Source organism: Varanus komodoensis, unplaced genomic scaffold (assembly GCF_004798865.1).
Source record: "Varanus komodoensis strain SLA01 unplaced genomic scaffold, ASM479886v1 scaffold4, whole genome shotgun sequence".
Lineage (NCBI taxonomy): Eukaryota > Metazoa > Chordata > Lepidosauria > Squamata > Varanidae > Varanus > Varanus komodoensis.
The window spans coordinates 50,707,502-50,733,492 of NW_025335941.1; the positions used below are offsets into that span (position 1 = coordinate 50,707,502).

At 38.4% G+C, this 25,991-nt stretch overlaps 1 protein-coding gene across 1 annotated transcript in view; it reads left to right on the top strand.

The window, feature by feature from the left end:
* The window catches only part of CWF19L2 (CWF19 like cell cycle control factor 2), a 79,805-nt gene that overhangs the window by 18,202 nt on the left and 35,612 nt on the right, over positions 1-25,991 (top strand). The window contains exons 5-10 of the mRNA XM_044441824.1: positions 3,093-3,212; positions 4,547-4,634; positions 7,424-7,539; positions 9,080-9,738; positions 14,392-14,488; positions 14,885-14,977. Of these exons, the coding sequence (XP_044297759.1) occupies positions 3,093-3,212; positions 4,547-4,634; positions 7,424-7,539; positions 9,080-9,738; positions 14,392-14,488; positions 14,885-14,977 (1,173 nt within the window). The remainder of the gene's footprint in view (positions 1-3,092; positions 3,213-4,546; positions 4,635-7,423; positions 7,540-9,079; positions 9,739-14,391; positions 14,489-14,884; positions 14,978-25,991) is intronic.

Here is a 25,991-nt window from a genome sequence, read left to right on the forward strand (position 1 = left end):
CCATCTGTCCTTCATTCTTCTACGTGGACACGTTAATCCCCCACCGCTGTAACGTCCATTGCCCGTGACCACGCCAGTGGCGCCGCCCATGCGCTCCCCAGGTAACTCAACCGTCGACATGGCCAGGGACGACTCCATAAAAACAAATTAAAATACAATAAAACTTTTAAACAGTATAAAACTCCCCGTCTACTCATTCTAGCTTTAGGGATTTCTTTTGGCACCACTGCTCTCCAAGTTTCTCCTCTTTCATCATATGAATTCTCCAGGAAGCATTTGTTAATTTATGCAAACTTAGATTATTCTAGTGGTGGGTCATCCCATCTTTCTTTGTCTTCAGCTACCCTGAATCACTTCCCTGATCGAGGCAGGTTGTAAAGGATGTGATGAGATCTTCAGGAATAGCATAGTATCACTTGCTGCTTTGCCCTGAAACTTGCTGAACTGCAAATTCACAAGCTGGCACTCCATTAATTAATTTTCACAGTACTTCATGAATTTGTATGACCTTGTTCTCCTGTTTCTCTCTAAACATAATTTAACTATTTGGAAAGGAGAAGATGATAGACGCATTCCTTTGGAAAGCATGTTCTTCTGAAGAGGTTGTGTAGCTTTTCCTATGTAGGGATGTATTAGAATTTCATTTTTTCTCACAAAGTAGGAGAATATACCCCATTTTGAAGCACCTAATATGAGATGTGTCCACTGAGAATATTTTTAAACATAATAGATAAGGTGCTTGATGCTAGAACTAATGCTGAAGCTGACCCACTTTTGAAAAATGTATTACATGCACTTTGCATGTTTTCTAGTCTTTAATTTTATTTATTAAATGAATACATCTATTGAAAACATCAATGAGCATTTTCAGGGTTGGCATGAAAGGAGTAAAACAATAAAATATGAAAACTGTGCAATAAAGCAATTGCAATTAAGAAACCAGCAGATTAAACATGACAGCATTAAAAAAAACCCACAAAAGGAAAAATAATGTCCTTCTGACATCATGGAAAATTTTGTTAACGTAGGCTCCAGAGAAGTGCTTTAGGGAGATAATTGCCCAATTTCTTCCCAGTGGCCACCTACCTTGTCTCCAGGTGGTATGGTATGGGCAGCTGGAGAAAGGCCTCTGAGGAATGCTTACAATGCCTAAAGAGATTTTGAGATTTTTATTCCAAAGACCTGTTGAAGGAGTTGGGATTGATAACACTTCTCCCTAAACTTGCATTATAAAATAACCAGTAAGCTATAGTAGGAGTGGCTAAATTGTGGCCCTCTAGATGTTTTGCCCTACAACTTTTACCAGTTTTTGTCAGTATAATGGTAGGGCATGATGGCAGTTATAGGCCAAAGCATCTGGAGTTGCTCATCTCTGGTTTATATTATATAATGAAGTGTATTCCACACCAACCTAAAATTATTTTAGTTTTTTTTTTTTTATTACATTTTTATGCCGCCCCATTCGCCGAAGCCTCGGGGCGGCTTACAACAAAAAATTAAAATAACATTTTAAAATATATACAATAAAATACAAATATATAATATAAAACATACACTATAAAACAAGCCGCCCTGGCCAAATAAAATTCAATAATATTAACATTTAAAATACTGCTTAAATAAAAAGGTCTTCGCCTGGCGCCGAAAAACAAATAACGACGGCGCCAGGCGGACCTCTCTGGGGAGCGCATTCCATAACTTAGGCGCCACCGCTGAGAAAGCCCTCCTCCGAGTAACCACCCTCCTAACTTCTTCCATGGAGGGCTCCCGGAGAAGGGCCTCTCCCGCCGATCTCAGGGGGCGGCTGGGCATATAAGGATGTAAGCGCTCCTTCAGGTAACCAGGACCCAAGCCGTTTAGGGCTTTATAGGTCATAACCAACACCTTGAATTGGGCCCGGTTAGTTGGTTGGTTAGTTAGTTGGTTAGTTTTAGCCATTAAATACTAGTTCCCACAAAAAATTCTTAGAGTAGTTTTGGCAAAGTCATGAGTCTTTCATTCTACAATGAAACAGGTATAGAACAGCTATCAAAATTAAATCTCTACATGCTACTGTGCCCTTGCAGGATTTCAGGAGGCAAGTGTAAATGTTTATACAAATTTTTAAGCAAGCTATGGCTATTTAATGTTCTTATATGAATTCTAGATAGTTCAGGTTAGGGCACTGTTACACCAATGGTGGATTGTTCATGCCCTCTTGTACTTGTGGATTGTTCTTGCTCACTTTAAACTTTTGGAATATTTCAATAGGGATAGTACAGGTGCTGGTGCTTTTTCTAAAAGTGTTCTTGCTGACTTTTCCCTGTTCATCATATGCAAGCCTGCCTACTTACTGGTTTCCTTTGTGTTAGGAATGTGTTACATTTTTTTCCCTGTATAGGAGGTGCTATTGTATAGCTGCCAGTGTTGTCCCATTCATTTTATATTTATCCTAAGCTTCTTAAATTGTTTTTCTTGAAAGTCCTTCAACCTGGCCCTTGACACTGTAGATGTAATTTGGGGAGTCCAAAGGCAGGCATAAATAAATATGTGCACTAATTGGAGCCACTTAACAGTCCATCTGATGCCTGGGCATGGTTTGAGTGGCTGGATGATATAAGAGCGATGCAATGCACCTGTGACCCATGATGGATGATGCTTCTGCCAGATTGGACACAACAGATCCCGAAGCTGAATGCAAAGAGAACTATCAATTTTTCAGTACTTTGGGGTTGAGGGGTATGTACATTCTCCTGAAGAAATGACTTACAAATATGAGATCTTAATGGAAAATGAAAAATTTATATTCTTAACCTTGATATGAATTTATGTACGCTCTCATTCTCTGCCACCACCACATGTACCACCATGCCTACTTACAAACACATCATTTTATGATGGACGAGCTTGTCTATGAATTGCCGTAAGAGCTTTTAATGAAATAACTATTTTTGTGTCTAAAAAAAAAAAAGGAAAGAAAAGAAAGCCAGAAACCCCAGAAGCTTTGACTTTTTGTATGCAAAAGTTTTTCTCAAAGTATGTTCTTGCTGAAAATGTGTTTATTTTTTATTTTTAAACAAACTAATGTTTATGTTAGTTGTTTTTATTTATAGAGGGAAGAATGGATGACCTTAGATTTTATGTCTGTAAAAACATTGTCTTCGGCATCACTGAAGGCTGAAAAGCAGAAAGAAAAATTATTGGAACAACAGAAAGCTCAAGCAAATGAACAGGTGGGTTAGGTAATTAATGAATACATCACTTAAAGAAACTAACTATCATTGCAATGATACCGTGCTTTAAGAAAATTACTGTTTCTTCAATTAACAACCTTCCATTTTGGCACCAGGTTACTCCTAAGAGACAGGACTTGACTATCAATGTGTGTCTTGTCTTGGATTGTTGATTCTTCTGGAAGCAAGACCCTTGGTAACTAATGAAACCCATGTAAAAGCAAGGAAGAGGTGATAGGTTAGGGGGCTGTAGCCAGGAGTCTGTACTAGAGGCTGGGGAACAGCCAAAAGTAGAAAGCGGGGAGCAGGCACAGGAGACCAGCCAGGTAGAGAATCTGCAGGACTGTGAATACTTTCCAGATAGAAGGTAAAACGCACTGGGCTCTGTATTGCAGCACTGGCTGTGAAGATTGTATCACGCTTCCTCCTAGATGAACAATGGATCTTGTACTGCCTCCATCCTAGTGAAATGGACTGTTAGTACAACAGAAACAAATGATTCCTAATAGGAATAACAGGAAACAAGTGCTAGTGCTTATTGCTGAAATGGGACAGATCAGTGGACCTCTTGAAAAAGAGCTTAGCTAACCTGCTTTGTTCTGGAAATGAGTGATTCTGCTTTTTCTATACTTAGTCCTGGAACTACTACTTTTTGTTGTTGTATTACCAGTCTGCTCTGGTAAAGTAAACAAGCTAGTGAAAGCACAGCAACAGTTGAAAATAATGCCCCTTAAAAGAGCCATGCACTTTTTTTTTGCTGTGAGGGAGCAAAAATGAGCAGCTTGTGAGCTGGCTCATTAAGGGCTTGTGTATAAAGGGCATGAAAAACATACTCGAGGTGAGATGAATGGAAAATAGAAAAAAAGGCTTTTCGGTGGCTGCCCCCCAGTATGGAATAGGCTTCCCAGAGAAGTTTGCCTGGCACCAACTCTGCTGTCATTTCAGAGCCAGGCAAAAACATTTCTCCACCCATTTTAGTAATTTTAATTTTTGATTTTAATAATTGATTTTAAATGTTTATTAATTTTATTGGCATTTTAGTAAATTATTATGGCTGTCCATCTCACCTTGATGTGCTTAAGAATGTTCCTTGTTAAATGTTTATTATCAATTAAAAACCAACATTAAAATATAAATGTTTTGTGCATTTGTAATTTTCTTCTTGTTTTATGCCACCTAGAGAGTCTTATTTGGATTACTTGGTGGCACATACATAAATAACTTTTGGTATTCATATAGAATTATTAATGTGTTAACTAATACACTGAATTAGTTAAGGAGTAAAGAGAGCTTCCATGAACTTGTGGTTGACCTTGCCTTGCTCCCTTAAATAGTTGCTGATTTCTGAAAGAGAGCTCAACCCCTACTGGAAAGATGGTGGCACAGGTTTACCACCCGAAGAGGTAATGTCATCAACAAAAGGTAAGATCATTTATTCATAAGTGTTAGTGTGACTCTCTCTTTCCTGAAACCCTTCATTAATGTTAAATGAAAATATTTGCATGCAAGTTCTGATATGATCTCTGGATTAAAATCACAGCACATAGCCTTGCTGAATATTTTTAACTTTCTGTTTTTAAAATCTCAAATGGCTTGACCTTCAGTTTCTGCAATGGAATTCTTCATTGTGAACTAATTAAAAAAAGAACCTGATTGTAGCAGGACATGATAAATTGTTGTCATCCCATTTGGTCTCTTTCATTCCATTAAGCAAATGACAGCTTTAAAATACTTGGACTGTTGAACTCTGTGAATCCTATTTGAAATGAAGTGCATTAAGGTTGCAGTTGGTGGAGCTGGTTATTGATAAAATCTCTTTCATTTCACTTGTTCCTCCTCTAGCAATATCTTGTCTATTTTGTAGCAACAGCAAATGAAAAAATATTTTTCCGTGTGTTGTCTCCCATTTATAAAATTCTACAAAGACCTTGTGTGATGAATTGTTACCTTAAAAGGTTTATAGGATTCTTTATCTGTTCCCTTAGAAAAAGTAGGAAAAGCAAATCTCACTTTACCAAGATTTCCAATCTTCAGCATGCAGTGGTACCTTAGCTCATGGACTTAATCCATTCCACGACTCTGGTTGTGACCCGAATTGGTCGTGAGCCAAGTCAAATTTTCCCATAAGGTTCAATGTAAATAAGGTTAATCTGTTCTGAACCATAACTTCATGTTATACATAAAGGACAGTATATAAATGTTTTAAATAAATAAATAAATAAATTTTAAACCACAAAAATATGACCCACGTCCCTGGGCTGCAGGCCAAGCCCCAGCCGTCTTGCTGAGTCCAGGGACAGACGGGCTGAGGCAGAGTGGGAGCGGAGCCACGGCTCCCGCACGTCCGCCATGGCCTTTTCAGGGTAAGCTGCCACTGCCAAGCAGCCGCCATGCTTCTTCCTCCCGTGGTGGGGGGAGGCTAGAGACACTCTGCTTGGCCGGCTACAGCTCCGTCCCTCTCCTCTCCTTGCCTTGGCCTGTGGGAAGCAGCCCTTAGCTCCCTCCTTGTGGCCCTCTCCCGGCCAGGGGAGCTGTCCCGTGCCCGCCTCTCTGATCTCCTGCTCCTCCTCCCCCTCCCGGATCTGGGTGAATGCCTATGAGGGTACCTTTTTCCGGCTCAGAAGTGGGGCGGCAGCGAGGAGCCGGAAAGACCTCACCCGAGGTGAGCATGCCCTCATGGTTCCCCCTTGTGGTGGGTGGGGTGAAGGTTATTGTTTGGAGTGTTCGTGCAGGGAAGATGGCTGCGATCGCGATCGTGTTTGTGCGGGAACATGTTCGTGATCGTGGTTGTCACCCAATGCGGAGTTCACGACCTGAGGCATTTTTTTTTTCTGAAATTTCTGTTCACGACCCTATTGGGTCGTGAACGGAGGCATTCCTGAGCCGAGGCACCACTGTACCTCCTCTTCCCCATAGCCATACAGTGCAGGAAATTCCTTTCCTTTCTTTGCAAGTGATATCACTAGCAATACAGAGCAATGCACTTTGGCCTGGCATCAACAGTGAGTGTGTTTTCCAACCACATGCTGTCAGTGGTAACTCATCTCTGAGTCCAAACCATTCACATCTACCCTTGCCTGGATATCCTTTTTCTGATATTTCTGTCACTAAGAAAAGCCCATTCAGATCTTGCCCTTATATTTCTACATTAAAATATACTGCCTTTCTATGGATCAGGTCAAAGGTAGCCACAAGCAATAATGAATACTAAACAGCAACAATTTTAAATAATTTTAAAAATAGCAAGTTACTTTACAATATAACTATGCGTAAATGTGAGAAGATTATTATAGTAGTTAGAAAATGTCCTGGCTGCCTGTGCAGGTAATATTTAGTAGATTAAGATACAATACAACCTCACATTGCCAAATATATAACTCTGCAGTTACTGTATTTGGGGAGTAGTAAGGAAGTGTGAGCATTCATTTTGTAGATGTACTTCTAAAACATGGTAGTTGTGTAATGACCTGCAGACCAGTGATTGTTGGAGGGACTGCTTAGGAGAAGTAAATCGGAGTAGCAAAGGCCAGCTTGAGCAATAGTTTTTCATGATCATGCCAGGAAAAAAAGGAGCAAAATCAAGCTGTGGCAAGCCAAAACTAGCTTGCAACTATGATAGGGAGGGCAGCTTTGGAGCTTCCGTGGGCTCCACTGGAATACCTGTGGGAAGACTGAGGATGGGGAAGAAAGGGGAAGATAGGACAGTATGATCTGGGCATCTGAATGGAATGGGCCCACAGTGTGACCAATTGGCTCTAAGGCATAGTGTAGGCCCTGGGTAATCAGCTGCACTGCATGGCTTTAACCACAGTGTAGGCAGTTGTGTCCTACAGACCCTCCCAATGCCTTCCATAGTGTTCATTGCTCTCTGCCCTACACTTGTTTTCAGTTTGTCAAGTGAAAGACTTAGCAGTCTTTTTAAGCCAGTTCGTTGACCATGTTAGGATAATGATTGTCATGAAGTCTGTTAGTTCTAATCTCTCTTTGACATTTTCAGGACCAATATTCTCTTTAGGGAAAGAGAGGTTGGCTGTTTCCAAATAAGTGTAAGAACATGAGTTCAGTATGGTGAATTGTGCCGGTGTAGGTTTAGTTTTGGTGGAGCAAACATTTGTTATGTGTGTGTGATGTACAACATATGCACTTAGCAATAAGGTTATGATATTAACTTGTGGTATGCAAATATCACATTTAATTACTTTGTTTTGTAGTGACAGCAGTAGAAGATGGTGGGTTAAGTTGGCTGAAGAAATCGTACAAAAGAATGAAGGAACAATCTGAGAGAGAGAAGCGGGATTTGGAAGAAATCATATCTGAAAGATATGGTGTAAGTGTTTGTTTATTTATTTAGAAAATTTCTATGCCGCTCAGGGCGGCTCACAAAGATATCAATTAAAATATAATGCAATAAAATAGAAAACAAGTTAACAATATAAAATAAAATAAGTCGCCCTGGCCGAAGAATAAAATAAATAAATAGTATTAACAGTTAAAATGACGTTTGAATAAAAAGTTCTTCGCCTGTTGAAAGGGAAATATATTTTCCTAACAAAAATATTGTAGTGGAGAAATGTTGCTTCCCAACAAAGCACTTTCAGAGAAGAAAAATGAGGGAAACACTAACCCAAATCCAAACCTAATTTATACAATGGTTCTAGTAGGTATAGAGATAGATATAAGACAACCAAGTGTGTACTTTTTATACTATACAATTTATACTGGAGAATGTTAATTTCATGCTCGCAACCCAAATTTGTGTGTTCCACCTAGAGCTGCACAAGCTTAGTATTATCAGAAAATTAGCAAGTACACCATCAGCTGTTTGGTAGGGATAGAAAGTAGGGAGCTAGAGTCTACAACTTTTCCTCTTCAAGAGCTAAATTACATAATTGCTTACTCTTCTGACAGAGTCTTTGCATGTGAACCCTGGACAACTGTGTAGTGGAAGTGATTGTGTAACTGGATCAGACTGTACATCTTGACCAGTATCCCTTAATTACTTCTTATATGTCATATCAGTCCATTAATATGGAAATTAATATTTATATCATTTCAGTGGAAACATGTTTGGTTAAGATTAGGCAAGTGTCAACTGGAGATGAGAGATCAAAACAGTAATCCAATAACGTTTGTTTTCCAGTACCTCCTGTTAAAATTGGTGGGACTTCTGAGTAAATATGTTTTATACTGGAAGACAGGTAACAAAGATATGGGGTAAAGGGGTTTTGCTGGCAATACACCAGTGAATATAATTTAGCCTTGACTGAGGATATACGGGTTTAGGATATATGGGTCCTCAAACTACGGCCCATGGGCCAGATCCGGCCCACCATGCCCATTTAACTGGCCCGCCCCAGAGGTTTTGCACTTGCCGCACACTTGTGCATGGGCACATGGCTTGCTCGTGAGGAGATCGTTTTGAACTTGCTTGGAGAAAACTATCTCCTTGTGAGCAAGCTGCTGCCTTGCCTCGTCCCCACCTTGCCTCACCGGCCCACGCCCACCCCCCACCAGCACCTTTCAACTGGCCTTCTGTTGAAAAAGTTTGAGGACCCCTGGTTTAGATCCTTCCTCAGCTGTGAATCTCACAAACTGATCTCGAGGTTATCTATGTCCTAAATCTGCAGGGGATTGTTTTCAAGAAAAAATGTGATGGACAGAGAAGGGGAACCAAGGGTCCATGAATGAACAGTAGGATAAAAATGTAATTATCAAATTGGCATAAGATATTTGTATAAAGCACAACTATTTCAAATGCAGCTCATTTAAAACCAAACATATCAATTTTTTTCTCACATGCTTATATTCTATGTTTTGTTACAGTAGCTTAATAATAAAATGCTGTGTGTATATCCATTTTCTTGCAGTCAGTGGAACTATTTCAGTCAAAGTTAGAAGAAGCTGAGAAAGCTGCAGTCCAAAAAGAAAATGATTCTAGAAGAGGCTGGCAAAAATGTAAATATTCTGGAAATGAAGGTAGTATGAGACAGAGGGAGGAAAAGGAAATGCGAGATGAAAACAGAATAGAAAAATGTGCACATAAGGAAGGACCTAAGGAGAGTTATAATAAAGAGTATTCTCAGGAAAAGAGAAGTTGTGGGCGAGACTGGACAACAGATGATAAAAAACCAAGGCATAATAATAAAGAATTTGCAGTAAAAGACTCGTCTTACAGAACTGCAAAGGATTCTTACCAAATAAGAAATTATGAGAAACCCTTTTTGAGCCCTTTGAAAGCTACATTTTTGAAACCTAATGATGATGGGGACCAAGAAGACAAGCTGCGGAGTACTTCATACCAATTGCATGCTTCTAGTCCTTTGAATCGTAGCTTCAGAAAACCTGGTGATTCTGATGCTATTCCAAGTTGGCGTAAAGTGCAAACAGTGGAAGAAAATGTAAAAGCAGTTCTAGAGGAGGAACCAGCCAAAATGGAAATAGCTGTTTCCCAAAGGGAGGAAGATGAAAGAGAGAAACAGGAAGAGATGCTGGATGGTGCCTCGGATAATAAATCATCATACTCAGGGTATTTAGGAATTTTATTTTTTGATGGCAGAAAAGTCTTGCTTATATTTGCATGAGGGATAAACTGGAAATTTATTGGTTAGTTTTGTGACCCAATATTATGTATAATTTTTCTGCCTACACTGCAGGTGATCTTCATGTTCTAAGAGTTGTACACACTATGGGAAAGCTAAATAGATCTTAATTTATTAAGTCCCTCAAATGTGTAAAAAATGCTGCGGCTCAAATCAGCCTGGAAACAAATTCCCACTGAAGTCCTTTAATCCCCAATGCATAGGGATAGTATTAGCTCAAAGGAACTTTCATATATTCTTACTCCTATTTTAAAAACTGAGAGTGGGTATAACAATAAATTAAATTGGAGGTCAAGGTAAATGTGCTTGAAATGATGCTGTATGCCCAGCTTTATCCATGGTGGGGTTAGACTTGCCTGCCCAGCTTCTGGATCACCCGTCCTCTATACATTAACCATGGGGTACTCATGTGTAAAGTTGCTTGGTTTCTTCTTGGATAGAAGCCAAGGGAAGACATCAAAGGTAAACTGGATGTGATTTATTTTGTCTGAGGTGTTTTAAGTCTTCCAACAGCCTTTTTAGTCTTAATGGTTTCAAATAGTTGCCCCTGAAAAAGAGTCACAAAGCTTGAGGTATGTTATGGCAAATAAATTCTTTGCAGGGTACTTTTCAGGTCTTTGCCCTCTCCTTCTTCTCCCTCTTCCACCAGCTCCTCCCTGAATTGTGATACCATTCACATGATGTGATAGCCCTCCATGGGTTATTTAAAACATAGTGACACTGGCATGGGCTGGACGTGTGTGACTTCCATTTTGAATATGCACCTCCTGCTCAGGTGTTATGTATAGCAAATGTGATGAGCATGAGTTATTCATGGATTAGACAACCCATGGTCTGTTTTAGGTTGTGCACTACGCTACACCATATCCAACCTGTTCTTATGATTTTCTGTGGAGGGACAGACAATCCAGGGTTTAACTCATTGTTTCTTTTTGAATTAAAATTTGGGGCTGTTTGTCAGCTCAGCCCCAGCTGACAACTCATTGCTCTGGGTTTGCACTTTGCATCAAACAATTCAATAATGGAACACATGTCCTTTAGTTTTTATGAATGCTGATATGAGGCTCAAGTAGTATGTGTATAGGAGGCAGTGCTCTCAATTGCTCTGGTTCAGCTTAGCTAATTTGTTAACTAAACAACCCATGAATTTGCTTTATTTATGAACCAGGTTAATAATCAGTAAAAATTTTAGGGAGCTCAAGGAACACCAAATGAATATGTGCAGGATGATGACAGTGGATGTTCAATTCTGATATTTGCTCTTGGTCTTCCATTGGGAAGAAAATTCACAAAACCTTAGTTTTGTATTTAAAACTTAATAACTTTGATATAAACTTTAGATCTTGGTAGCATGTTCTTTCATTTTGTTTCATTTGTATGCAGACAATACCTGTTGATTTTCAAGCTGAATGACAACAGAGTATGACTGAATGCTAAATAGATGTATTAAAAAATCTGCCCAAGAGAGGGATATGAACTGTTTCTGATGCAGCAGGGTGAATGGCATTACACAGGTGCAGAGTTGATGATACCACCCTGTTTGGAGAGCTGAAACACTTTTAATCTGCACTTATGATTCCTACCTTGACAAAGTGGAATTGATGTGGAGACTCATTCATTTACTTTCCTCTTCATCATGAAAGAACATTTGTGTTTTCCTTCTGGTACAGTCCATTAGGAAAACTTAAGAGTTTTGAGAACTTAAGATATATTGGATACCTCTACCATAAATGCTTGAGAAACTTCTATTTGGCCTTCGGGTTGGAAGTGCCGCTTCTGTTAACGCAGCCTAAATAGCATTTGGCCTTTTTGCATCCACATCACATGTTATCTTATATTCAGCTTGTGATCTACTACAATTCCAAGAGCCTTCTAACTTGCAGTATTGTTCCCCATCTTGTATTGATGCACTTGGTTTCTTTTTCCTAAGTGCAGAACTTGACTCTTGTCCTTACTGAATTTCATTCTGCTGATTTCAGCCCAGCACTCCAACCTATCAAGATCACCTTGAATCTTTTCTCTGTCTTCCAGAGTTTTAGCCTTCCTACCCAGTTTTGTGACATCTGCAGATTTGATCATCGTTTCTGGCACTTCTTCATTCAAATAATGCATAAATATATTGGAGACCACTGGGCCCAGTACTGAGCCATGTGGTGTTCCACTTGTTGCCTCTCCCCAGTTTGTGAAGTTGCTTGTTTGAATTTGATTTTGTACTCAACTGTGGATCAACTTGATAGTTGTTTCAACTAGCCCACTTTTAGCTTCTGCCAGCTCCTTTACGACTCTAGGATGGAGTTCATCAGGCCCTGGAGATTTGAACTAATTCAATCCAGTTAAATAGTCCTTGACCATTTGCCTATCAATTTTGAGCTTCCATTCTGTTCCTTTAGCTTGTACTTCCCCCTTTTTTGGGGAGATCATAATAATCTTCTGTGAGAAAACTGAGCCAAAGTAGGAATTGAGCACTTCTACCTTTTGTCATCTTTTACCAGTTTTCCATCCACGTCGAGTAGTTGAACCCCCTTTTCTTTTGTCTTTTACTTTGGACACAAGAAGGCTTTTTTGTTGCTTTTAGCATGGTTAAATTGTGTCTGGCCACCTTTAAGTGTTGAACCTCTGAAAGTGGTTTCCAAAATACAAACTATAAAGAGCAGGTGTTGAATTTGAATTAAATGAGTCCTTATTGCTTGCCCACTGAACAATGTGGCCATGTACAAGGATGATGGCTGTTCTGCGAATGATCTGGAATTAGTTTTCATCAATGGTTCATCAGGCCCCTTGTTCGCAGTCCTTCAGGAAAACCCTGAATACAAACTTGCTCTCATTGTCTTTTTTGTCATGGTGGGTTTTGGCTACTGGTTTTATTTGCAACGGTTGATTTTACAGATTTTTATCATACAATTTCTTTTGATTATATATGCCATCTTAGGAGGATTCCATCTTTAAAGATAGCCTAAAAGGAATTATAAATACAAATAATAAAATTTGTGGAGAATAGCTAGTAATATTGCTCCAGCAGGCAGTTTGCAGTACTTTTGCAGCACCTCGTCTGGTTGCACCAGACTGGTGCAGCTCACTGTTAGTGCAGCAGGGACTGATACCTTTCTGAAGCAAGCCCAGAAACAAGTAGAAATATTTGCTTCCAGAATGGGACAGGGCAGATTCTTCAGGCTCCACTGACATGGCCTGTTCTTGAAGTAAGCACTTCCACTATTTCTGTCTGTTTCAGGAACCACTTGCTTCCTTTTGCATTAACAATAGGTGCTACTAGTACACAGACAGCCCAGTGAGATAAGCTGCTAAGATATTTGCTCATCCCAGGCTATTTAATTGCTCATTAGGTTACTCACAGAGAGCACAAAGCGCCTCTCTTTTATTGTGAGAAGAGACAAATATTGTTTCAGGTGCATTTCATATTTAATTTAATATTTGGAAAACTTTATTAGCCCAGTAAGAAAAAAAGCTCATGAGTTGGGTACTCTTATGCATGAAGATATCAGCTGTTCATGTATAGTTGTAACACTGTATAAATATAGGAAATCTGATGTAATAATAAATTCCATAATTAATGTTTAATGAATTTTTACAAGAATATTTCTTACTTTTGAGGCTTAAAAATACAATATATTTCTTAAAGTTTAATCTTCATTATATGCATGTATGTCTTTAAAAGTAAGGGTAGCCTTTCAGGAGAAGATGGCATGTATTTTTATATCCCAAACCACTTCAAACATTGCCTTTTTCTTCATTTAATGGCCAATGGTGCAGCATCAGATTGTTATATGAGTTCTAGTAACTGGAATATTTAAGAAAGCTCGGAGCACTCTTCATTTTTCCTTTTATATGCAAAGCACCAGTATTCTTAAATTTGAAGTTTGTCTACAGAGACATCCCAATCTTGAATGCATTAATCACTTGGCTGATTTGGCTGAATGAGCTGAAAAGGGACAGGAATCCTGGCTCTTTTGCAACTTCACATTTAATTTTTTAAAACATTTACTGGGGCAACTAGTCTGTATACAAGTTAGTAGATTATAAGTACTCTGCTTGCAATTGAGTGTTGGATTTGCTCTGGAAGGATATCTGAGGGAACAATTTAGATTGATCTCTGCTGTAAGCTGAGAGTTGTGGGAATTTTTTTACTGGGAATCTACTTTGATATGGAGCGGTATATAAACACAGTAAAAATAAAACCGGTCCTGGCCCCACTTCTGATCTGCAATATTAACAGTGGACTATATTTCAGAGCTGTCACAATCTTTACTTTTGCAGCCCAGTTTCCCAATGAATGGATTAAATAATAAATAACTAAATATATACACCACCCTAATATATTTATTTAGGCTGATACATAATAAATAAACATTTCTAATAGGTTTATTCAGTCAAATAATGTTGGGTGATACTACACAGTTGTAAACAACTCTGAACCTGAACTACAGTATTCATTGTGAACTTCAGGGCTCATGTGCCAGTTTTTCCTAGCCTTGGTCATCACCCTTTCTTATTTGAAAAATGGGGACAATAAACTGCATTTTCCCATGTTCTACCTGCTGATTACTTTGTGTGTGTTCAACCAGAACTATTTCAGAAGATAAGAACCCCCATATTCTTAGTGATGAGGAAATGAACAAACTGGGAGCCAAGATAATAAAAGCAGAATTGATGGGAAACAAGGTATGTGCATTGAGTACTGAATGCATCTGTGTAATTTCTATATATTTAAACGCAGTGCTTTAGTCCAAAAAAAAAATCATTGTTCAAATCATCTAGGAGCTCTGAAGTCATCAGATAATTAAGTCCATTCACCAAAATGTATCTTTGCCTGAATGCACTTGAAACTACCTCTGGACTTCCTTCATAATTTAAAACTGATTTGATTCCAGTATACACAGTAGCAGGATCTAAGAGCTTTGGATATGTTTAATAAATGTGGTACTATTTTCATATGTGTGTATGGTCATTCTTGAGAAGTGAGAGACAACATTGTAATAAAAATGTACTTGATATTTAAAAGACATATGTTCAGTTATATGCAGCATTATTTTTCTCTTCGTTCCTTTATCTTCAAAGGATTTAGCTACAAAGCTTCAGACTCAGCTTGACAATGCACGTAAGCTAAAAGACAGTGGCGCACAGACTCAAGCTAAAGTGTCTGAGAGGGAGGTAAGGAAGCAACATTATCTTGTATTTGTTTTGGATGCTGAGACAAAAGCAGCAGTAACAGATGTGTAGCACCTTGAACTGAGACAATGTTAAATACCGTTGTTAGTGTTGGCAGAGACTACCTGCAAAACAATTAGGATTCACACTGTGTGTTAGTATATTACCCTGTGAAGGGAAGCTGTGAAAACTTAAAAACACAGTTCAGTGCACCAAATACTTAAGATTATGTCATATTTGGATAATTTTTTACAATTGGCATGTGTAGTTGCGTTTCTATGGTGCTTGGGAATGCATGTTCCTGTTCTTCATAGGAAGCTTTGCAGAAAATAATGTGTGTATGTAGTAGTTTGCATGTTATTCTCTGCCACCAACCTACTTTCTAGGAATATAAACTTTTTGCTTTTGTTTGCCTAAAATCTGAGTTCATAATTCAAGCACCATTTCTCAGGTAGTTTTACAATGGATTGCTAATTATACATGAAATGTTTCACTTAAGAGTGCTTAAGAATGTGATAGCTTTCAGCCTTCAGTTTGCTGTATTTCCTGTCAAATGTAAACATTATGGAATTTTAAAATCTTCATTACATATATAAAATGTGACCTAAGATATGGCCATGGTTAAACTAGAAGTCAGTAAGAGGATGCTTTGGAAACAAAAAATAATTTGGAATCTAGGACACATGTATTAGTTTCCCCGTATTTACACCTCTAATAATACAAGTATCAAGTGCTTCAGTATCACAACGTAAGCTTTGAGTGGACAAGTAACTATAACTCATCCTAATGATAATATTTTTGGATTTATGTTTAAGTATATACTCATTTTTCTCTCAAGGGTGCTGAATAACTTGTGTTTTGATGCAATAGACTGACGTTAAGATATCTTGGAGAGAAATCTCAGGTTAGGTTATGTCAGTGCAGGTCTATATAATTAGAATGCATCATGTAAGTTATTGTTAAAGTATTTTGAGCAAACCTTTCCGTACCCTCTTCCCAATATACAGAAAGAACATTTGGGGTTCATAGAAGTGTGGGTGTCAGATTAAGAGAGCCATATATCTGGGCCACTTAATCTCTTTTACTAATGGAGTAAATCTTATCTAGATACTTTCAAATTCCTTGGGGATTTTTGCCACCTGCAAAATATCATGCTCTTGTATTCCACTTTCATTATGTAAAAGTTTGAATCTTTACATATAATTAGAGGAAAAACCTAGCCAATTCAGTTAAATAAATAAACTCCAAAAGAAGTTTTTGATCTCTCAAGAAACTCTGAATTCTAATGATGAAATTCGTCTGATAAGTTACTAGTTAATTCACAGTTCTCTTGTGGTTTTCTTAGCTGGATACCTGAATTCAGTGAGCTACAGTTTAAAGGAGTCCCATCTTTTTTTTCTATATCAGTATACTAGAAAAAAACTAATCTCCTGACTCCAGTGTGATTGTTACACAGAGATTTATAAAATAATGGTGCGTATAAGCCATCCTTGCAGATTGTTAGACTCTAGCTTCCAATATGCCCCAGCCAGGCTGGCATAAGCTGCAAGAAGGAAATCAATTGAATAAGAATGACAAATCCCAACAGTTTTTTCCTGGAAAAAGTTGTACTGGGATTCTGATGATAATAGTTATATTGCTATATTTTTATTATTTATGCATTCTTTTGTTTAAAATAGGTGCACATTGGGGGAAAAGAATGCTCAATGCCCTTAATAGCAATTTCAGAACGTGTTCACTCTCACTTGCTGTGCTACTGACAATACATCTATAAAAATTATGGCTGTGTATCAAAAGATTTGAGGAAGAGAACATCCTGCTTCCTTTATGGATTCTAGCATATACAATGGAACCTGAAAAATTTCCTGTGACTGCAGCAAGTCATCTTACATAGCTTCAGCTTGGTACAGAAATTGTCTGACAGGACAAAATCACAAGAACACAGAGAATGTTTCTTCCAAGCCTATTTTAATTCCAAAATCATTTCTGATAGCTTTCTCTCTATAAATGAAGCTGTACAGTAGGATTCACTGTAGAAAAGGCACCAATATCTTAACTGTACCATTTTGCATAGTTGATCTGAAATTAATCATCTTTCTCTCACCTTAACTGAAGTTAACCTTCCTCAACCTGGTCCTATAATGGCTGGTAATGGTGAGAGTTGTTGGCGAAGTAGTTACTTAAGACACAATCCTATGTACACTTTCAGGAGAATAAGTTTGGCAAATATGCAATAGTCTGATCAGTTAACCAGCTTAAAACCCTGGTTAATCAAGAAACTTGGTTAGATAGCTGTGGTTGGTGATTGTGGTATACATAGTTAAAATGGGGGGATGAATTCACTTTGGGGTTGGAGTGTGCTGTGCTGCATGCTTAAAAAATTAGCCCTGATGGACCTAGACCAGCCCTGTGTGTCTTCTGTGCCACATGGTTAAACACTTGCTTTTTCTGCTTTTAGAAGCTAGAAATGCAACAAACATAATACTCGGGACTTTTCATTTATGATCATATTGACAAGGACAATGTCACCTTGTACCTTACGTGGACATTTAATTTCAAGGCACAATAAATTACTTCCTCAAAGCTATGGCAGGAAACAACAGTGGAAGAAGCAATTATATTAGCTAAGTGGGGCACAGGTTCTGATTCAAATAATGCAGCAATCACTGTGGTTCATGTTCAATATCCTCTTCTAGTTGGAAGGAAATGACAGGAGCAGTTACAAAGTCAAACATCCTACAAGATTGTTGAAGATTTTTTAAAGTACTGCAATAGAGACTTAAGTTAAATATATACTATAAGTTGAAAAAGGTAAGCAGTAAACTAAAGTCACAGGGTAAGAAAACATTATTTAAATGGAAGGAGCAATGGTAGATGAGCTCTATATAATGCAAGAAAATGCATACTAGGTCAGGCAAAATATGATATTTGACAAGTGACTTGTCAGAAATATACTAATAAGAATATAAATTATTTTATGAAACTGGATGCTTGCCAAAGAGTTTCTGGGTCTAAATGATCTTTAAAAAGCTGCTGTTCGCAATCTGTGGCACACTGCACACTACAATGAGCAGGGATAATTGGTCCCTAAGCCCCCATGAGGCTTATAGTCTGAAATAGACAGAGGAAACAACAGAAGAAGGGGAAATGGAAGCATAGGGAAGTAGGTGAAGAATGTGTGTATTTTAATAACATGTGTTTGCCTTAATTGCAATAAGGTACACACAGTAAGGGAATGATTAAGAGTGTTCCTAGGAAAGATGAGTTTGGAGGATAGACTTAAAGGATGCAAGATATGGCTGCAGTTCCAAGCATAACAGTCAGTGAGTGGACTTGTTCTACAGAGCAGCAGAAGGCCTATACTAATGGATATTCTGTGTATAAGTAGCGTTATGGGGAAGAAAGTGCTATTCAAGTTATTTCCAAGAAAATGTTCTGAGCTGTTTTTTATTACGGAAGATCTTGTTAAGGAAATTATATGGGAAGTTTTATTACCAATGCTAAATCTTAAGTAACTTTCATAAATTGTCTTATAAATATAAAAATGCTATCAAGGACAGTTTGTCCATAGTATTATTAGGTTATTAATGGTGCAGGCAAAGTGAACTGTATTTTTTCCACATCTCTAATTTTTAAGGGGCTTTTGAATTAGCTTCTTTCAGTCACTCTTTTTGTCTGAATTGGAGGCATCCCGAACTCATTCTTGTGTTATCTTTGGTTTTCATGAGACCAGAGACTGTATTAGTCTCTGAAGAATCTTGGGAATGCAGCCTTCTAGAACTGCAGGGCTTTATGTCACATGGACTGTTTCCACACAAATCTCTCTGGCTAGTAGCATCATCCCTAGTAGACATGTTTGGAGTGTCCCAACATTGAGCAGAGATAAATGTAATACCACTTTTGTCTAAACATATTCATGGGAGCTGGAGGAATTCAAGTATAATGTCCCTACTTGAAGGCAGATATACAATTTTGCCTGGAAACCAAAGATCCTTCAGAAGTGGATGGATACATGGGACAGGGCCTTGTTTGCTCAGTATCATGGCTCTGGAACTCCTTCTGCTGTAAAATTCATTTGTCTCCTGTCACCTGGTCTTCCAATGCTTTCTTTTCTTTTCTCTGGTTTGGAGGACACTTGGGATAGGGTAGGCTATAGAGCGGGAGTGGGCAATATTTGATCCTCTAGTTGTTTCGTCTGACAACTCTTGTCATCTCTCCTCATCAGCTATGCTGGCCACAGAGATGGAAGTTGAAGCCCTCCAGATGTTTTAACCTATAAATTGTCCATTCTGTGCTCTAGACCGTTGGTCTGCTGTGCTACTATTCTGCTGGCATTGTTCAGCTCTCTCCTGTTTCAGTTGTTATTTTAGATTGCTTTTATAGTACTTTAAGTGTATTTAGTTTGGTTTTGATTCATTGGCTGCTTTTAGTGTTCTTTTAAACAGATTAGTCAAGTAGAAGAATTTTAAAATAGGTTTGCTGAAGTGATTATGTGTACCCAATAGGATTTTTTTCCCTCCTTGTCTTGAGCAGTAGATTTCTCCCTCTGACATATGAGCAACTCTTTTCAGGCTTTCCTCAGTTTCAGAGGAAGTTGGACCTGCAGCATGGGTCACTGCTTTTTGAGAAGTGCTAGTCCAATGTTCCCCTGGGCTCAGTGGAGTAAATCACATAGTCCTTCAGATCCAGGCTGTTAGCTTTAAATACATCATCAGGAATGATGTGCCATGCCAACATTGTTTAAAAAAGAAGAGTTAGTTTCTTCTTTTTAAAAATTGCTGATAGCTTCCTTAATCCAAGAAAACATTTCTAAACTTCATTTCTGGAAAAATAGTGTTGTCAGAGCTGACAAGAGACTTCACATCCTTGGGATTTAGTGGATGGCTCAATTCATGTACAGTAGGCAAACCAGTACAAAATCTTAGATGATGCCAGACAATTAGTAGTAAATGCATAATGACTATAACACCAGTCGCAAATGTTTTCCGATTCATCATAATAGCCCTGTTTGGATGTAATGGTGGTCTCTTGTAGCAGATCATGAATTAATTAGCCCATGAATTGCAGGTACACGAGCCACTTCCTGTTTCCATTGACAATTCTTGGATGCTGTATCTGAAGGCTTTTTCTGTGACAGTTGAACAGAGGCATTAGGATTGTTCATGGGTAAAGAATCCTAGGTTGATCTAAGAACAAGCTATAAGAGAACTTGAGTCTTTTAACTCATGAAAAACTCTTGAGCGCCTGTGTTGAGACATTGTGGAAATCATCTTTGACTGTGGCACTTGAAGGTTATTAATGAAAGCAAGAAGTGGCACATGGCTCAGGTGCAACATAGTTCTGCATAATTTGTGGATTAATTAAGCTGGGATTTTTTTGACATGTCACCAACTTTATGTCCAAAAAGTACTAATACTTAATATTTGCTAGCCCTGCTTGTTGCAGTGGATACTGTTTGAAATATGCAGCTACTTTTTAGAAAAAAAATTGTACTATTTTTGGCTCAGTCTCTACTGGAGAATGCTCAGGTGAATAATTTTTAGTGGTACAGTATCCAATAAAGCTACAGTAGTCTTTCCTAGTCATCTGATAGCTGAGGCAGAGTACCAATCAAACATACACAACTTTTGTGCGTGGGCAACTTTTGAGATCAGGCAAAATGTTACACAAACCAAGTGTATTCTTAAAATCATGACGTCTGCATAATTAGAGACTTAAGAAGAAATTGAGCTAGAAATGTGTCATGCTGTATTAGATGTCAGGCAGATTTCAAATTATACCTAGGACTGTTCAGACAAACAAGCATGCAAGACAACCCATCCGATTGCTTCACATGATGCTCTCTTGGATCATTAGAACCCAGACCAAGCCACCCTGACAAACCATAGCTTGTTCTAGGAGTAGTTGTACCCATAATAGGTTGTCATGCCATCTGAAACTGGCTGGTTGGCACCATTGTGCGATTGTTGTGTAGATTAGATGGACCTGAGGACTAGGTTGTATGTTTTGAGGGGATTTATGTACATTTGCACATGCACTAATGTGCATCAGGAAAAGTGTGAATTAGCGCAAATGGAATGAAATTCTTGTACATCCCTTGGAGAAAAAATCTAATTATATTCATGAGTGGATGAAGGAACAAAAGCACTGATAATCTTCATACCACAGATTGTACCTACTTATTTCTGAGGAATAACTCACACAGAGATGCAAAGGGCAGCCTCATTTGAGAGTAGGCATTTCTCTGGAGTGTTTGAATCCGATGTGATGGGATCACTCAAACCACAGCTGTTTCACAGAGGTTGCTAAACTTGACCAGAGTGGAGGCTAATAGGAGGAAGGCAAGGCCAGAGCAGTAAGAAATTTGGAAATCTGTGCACTTGTACTCCAAAGTTAATTCATTACTTGAAAGCATCTGCTTTCGTACTGCTTGTTACTATCACCTTGAGCGACACCCTCCATGTAATGGTACAGAAAGTTATAAAATCAACATATGTGTCCTGTTTTAAAAATCTGAGCTGCACATTAAGTAAACACAAATTGGTATGTTCTGGTTAAGTAAGGAATCCTTACATTTTGAAAAGTCATGCTAAGAGAAACTCATTGGTATATCAAATTGGCTGCATTCAGATGACAAGCTAGGCCACTCTGGATAAGCTACCCCGTCTGGGTTGGTCACAGAACAGTGCTCCTGGCATATGATCAGACTAGCATAGGTTCTCCTTTCTTTCTTGGCCCTTTGGTTGGCATCCCAGTATATTTTCCAGCAGAACCTTTTTCATCTTCTCTGCACAACTTTTTGTTTGTTGGAATTTTTAGCTCCTCAGGAATGCACAATTGGAGTTGTACATTTTTTTGTTTGTCTTTCACAAGTGCTCTGCCTTGTCTTATTAATTGCCTTATATGTTTCATCTGTCAAAGGAAGCAGTGAAGAGAGATGTGTTAAATTAGTGAAAACTGACAGAGAGACTGTGTAGGCTAGTTTGTGCACAGTTTTATGGGTCCAATTGTTAATTGTCAGTGCATGCAAAATGCATGCAAAAGAAAGGAAAACAGCAAATGCTGCTGCACCCAGTGAGGGGTGTGCAGACAGTATCTTACACTGAGCAATGTAATCCTCTTGCTTTTAAGAGTTGAACTGAAGGTTTTCCGTGTCCGCCATCATTTCAGCTCTTCCCTGAGTTTCCAGCAAGTACAGAAAGAGGTTATATTGCTGCTTGGCTGAAGAGCTATCACTGATGGCACCAAGGACAAAATTGTGAAGAGTGGTAAGGTTTTTGCTGCTCTTTTCAAGTGGCTTACTAGCCACCCACTGCAATTCATGATGAAATTGATTTCTTGGGTTTGGACAGTGCAGCAGCCCATCATGGATTGAACAGCCTCTAGAACAAGCCATGGGTTGTCAGGGTGGCTTGTTGCTGAAAAATAAAGCAACCTAAATTAACACAACACAGTGATCCACTGGGGCTTGCTTTGCTACCCATAGTGGCTTGTCATGTTGTGCAAACGTATTCATTGTGTAATTGGTGTTTTAAAGTTTATTAGTCAGTTTTCTCCAGAATGCAAGGAAAATATCTTGATGCAAGCAATTATGCTATTTATGATGAGTAATTAAGCTGTATTCCTTGTGAAGATACTTGGCTTTCTGCCACTGCATCTGGGTGTGTGTAGATGATCTTTTAATTATCTGTACAGTATGTAATATTTGAGAGTTAAATATGTTTGTCTGATGGCAGTCTGAAAGCTGAAGACACTAGGATTCTCTCTGAACCAGTCTCATTTCCCTGTATCATTCAGATAAGGGCTCTTGGTTCGGTTAGTTTTTGTGTTACTATTGCTTGACTAGCTGGTTTATGTCTTGGGCCATGCCATATCTTCGGTATTTTGATTGTATGTCTTCTTTTGGGCAATTACTAGCAAATTCCTTTTCTGTTCCTATCTGCTGGCTAGATTGATGATAGTTCTATTTTTAATTATCTTTGTGAATTTTGTAAGGCAGTGTTTTGCAAGCCAGGGTGGGGTGGAAAGCATTAGAAATAGAATGTGACCTAAGGAACAATTAACTTTTTGAATACCTTCCCTGCCTAGAGATTATTCATACTTGCTAAATGGTACTAGGTTGGATATATTTTAAAAGCTGTTGCCTGGTTTGCACAATTGCCACAGCCCACTGGTTACATAAGAGATTGTCGCTGTGGTACATCCTTGTGGACAATTTGAATATTCAAGCTGTGGTGATTGAGCACTGTGTCTGTGCAAACCTGGCAAGACTTTGCACGACAAACAAACCATGGCACCTGTCCATCATCCCTATGTTGAAAAAAAGTGGTGGGAGCATGCCAGAACATATCATAGTTTAAATAAGCTATGGTGGGCTGCAGTAGTCATGCAAACCTTGTCAGTGTCCCAGTTTATATGATCACCATGGCTTAAACAAACTACAGTGGCTTGATTTTACTGCATAAATTGTGCAAACCAGGCCATTCTGAAATAGGATGCTGTCCCTTTCAGAGTAGAGGTCTCTTTTGGTCAGGCATCTTAGATCAGCCTTCACTAACTTGATGTTCCACTGATCTTTTGGCCCACAAGTCCCATCATTGCCAATACTGTCTGGAAATGATCGGAGCCGTAGTCAAACTTATCTGGAGGGCACCAAGTCTTCATTCTTCTCACCTGTGGTAGCAGAGTGCCATAGTCGCAGTGTCAACCAATGTTCTAAGGCTAGTACTAAGATCCTGTTTGGATTTGCAGACATTACCATGATAGTCTCCAGACTTTGTTGGCCTTTAATGTTAGGTCCTCATGCCTGCTGTTTCCTACATTACAGTCATGAAACGGTCTTAGCAGGAGTGTTCCAGTTCAGATATCCAGTTAGCCTGAAAGACAGCCCTTTCAGAAGGGAGGGAGAAATTAAACAAGGATGGTACTGCCCCCCACACCCGCCATGCCTTGTAGTTTGCAGGACTCAGCATCTTTGCTGAGTTGCTTTGCAGGTTTAAACTTTTTTTTCGCATTTTTCTTTTAAATTTACAAATAAAATACACTTTAGCACAGTTAACCCTCTGCACAAACTAGCACCTTTTTCAAGGCAGTCCAGTTTTGCTTCCTGACTGACACAGCTATTAGTTTGGTCTTAAGGGAATGATATAGCTAAATCATACAGCTTAGGACTATGATACCTGATGGAATGCCTCTCCTGACCTCTGTCTACCTGGACACATTGATCAAGTGCCATCTCCAAGGGAGGATTGATTAGTGGCAACTGTTATTGGTTACGGAATGAGCTCCCCACTGAGGCCTGCCTGGTGCCAATTTTACTATCTTTTTGGCACCAGGAAAAGGACATCCTCTATTGCAAGGCATATAATTCGTTACTGGGACCTGCTGGTTGTTAGATAGGGTATAACTGGGTCTTTTTAACATATAATGTTTGTTTTTTTTGTTTTTTAATTTGGTTTTAAATTTTGTATTGCCAACATTTTAAAGAAGTTTGAATATGTTTTAATTGGTATATTTTATATTGTTTTTAAATATGTTAGCTGCTCAGAGAGTGGTATAGAAATTACATAAAATAGCAAAGAAAGAAATCTATGAATGAAAATTATATGTTTTCTTTTGGATGACTCACTATTGTGAGTGTCAACATTAGTTTCTTTATCTAAATGTTGATATTATCTTTTATAATGGCTTCATGATACCTTGCTTGGATTAATTTTGTTTAGGTCTTGGTAAAGAACTGAAGTTATCCTTGCATCATATTGAGCTCATGCAATATGCATCTGCTCATTAACTTAGCTTTTTTAAAAAAGTGAATTTATTTCTGAGTGCTCATATATCCCCCCATCCCTGTGATATAGGGGCTCTTGCAATTTTTTATAATATACTTTAGCTATTAAATATTGAGGAGCAGTTCCAGTTTAATAGTTGGTGACCTCAAGTTATCAGTCTTCTGTCAACTCCCTTTGCTCTGCTGCTCAGAGTCAACTTGACTGCTTTTCAAATTAAATTGTGTGCATTGTGGGGCCTTTTCATTTTCTGCTGTTAAATTATGGAACAGTCTACTTCTCTTGAGGCTGCACAAATAACTCCCTAAGATTGCATGTTGCTTCACATGCCATCCTTTGAGATACCAGTTTTGGTCTTCCTGGATTACAGTGCATTAATTGGTGAAAGGAACAACCATACAATCTCAATAATGCAGTTGACTGGGATATACACAGCTCTTGAATAACCAGCTGTTTAGGTAATCAAATACTCTGTTTGCATATGTTTTCATTGTTGTAGGTAACACAAATTAAATAGACTGTTTTAAATAAATAAATAAATAAATAAATAAATAATCAATCAATCAATCTGGTGGCTGCAACAGGAGTGGTAGATCAGAAGTTACTTGATTTGAACTGAAGTCTTTACTTAAATTATTCTTAAAAATATTTGAATTGTATGTTACAATTGATATAGCTTGGGTAAGTTCAGATATAATGATGGATCCCTGAAAAATATGGTTTTTCAGATTGGGAACTGGCAATGAAAGATGAGGGTGGAACAACTTTTCTCTCCTATGTTACATTGCCCTGCATCCTTTGCTCTGGAGTGTTACGTGGATACCATTGCAAACTATAGTGAAATTCAAACCTGGATGTAGAATAACCAGAGCTTTTAACCCACTAGTTAAAACTCAGAAGGAAGAAATTGGACAGGGAAAGGGAATGCACATCAGTGTGGCTGGCAAGCAATTTAGAAATCATGATGTGCAATCCTTGCATATAAACCAACCCAGTATGTATGTTGGGCACTTTATTCACTGTTGTATTATTGCCATATAAACCCTGTTGCACTTGACATTCTTTACAGTTGCTTAGTTGCTTGCCTTCTGACTTTTTAAAGGGTCATTCTATACCTGTGTTAACAAGCTATCTCTACTGAACAGTATCTTGCAATGACTTAAATGAAAAATATTTATAGTGTTTCTGAGCAAGAGGACCAGCTTTTACTCAAAATAATAGAATTGTTTTCC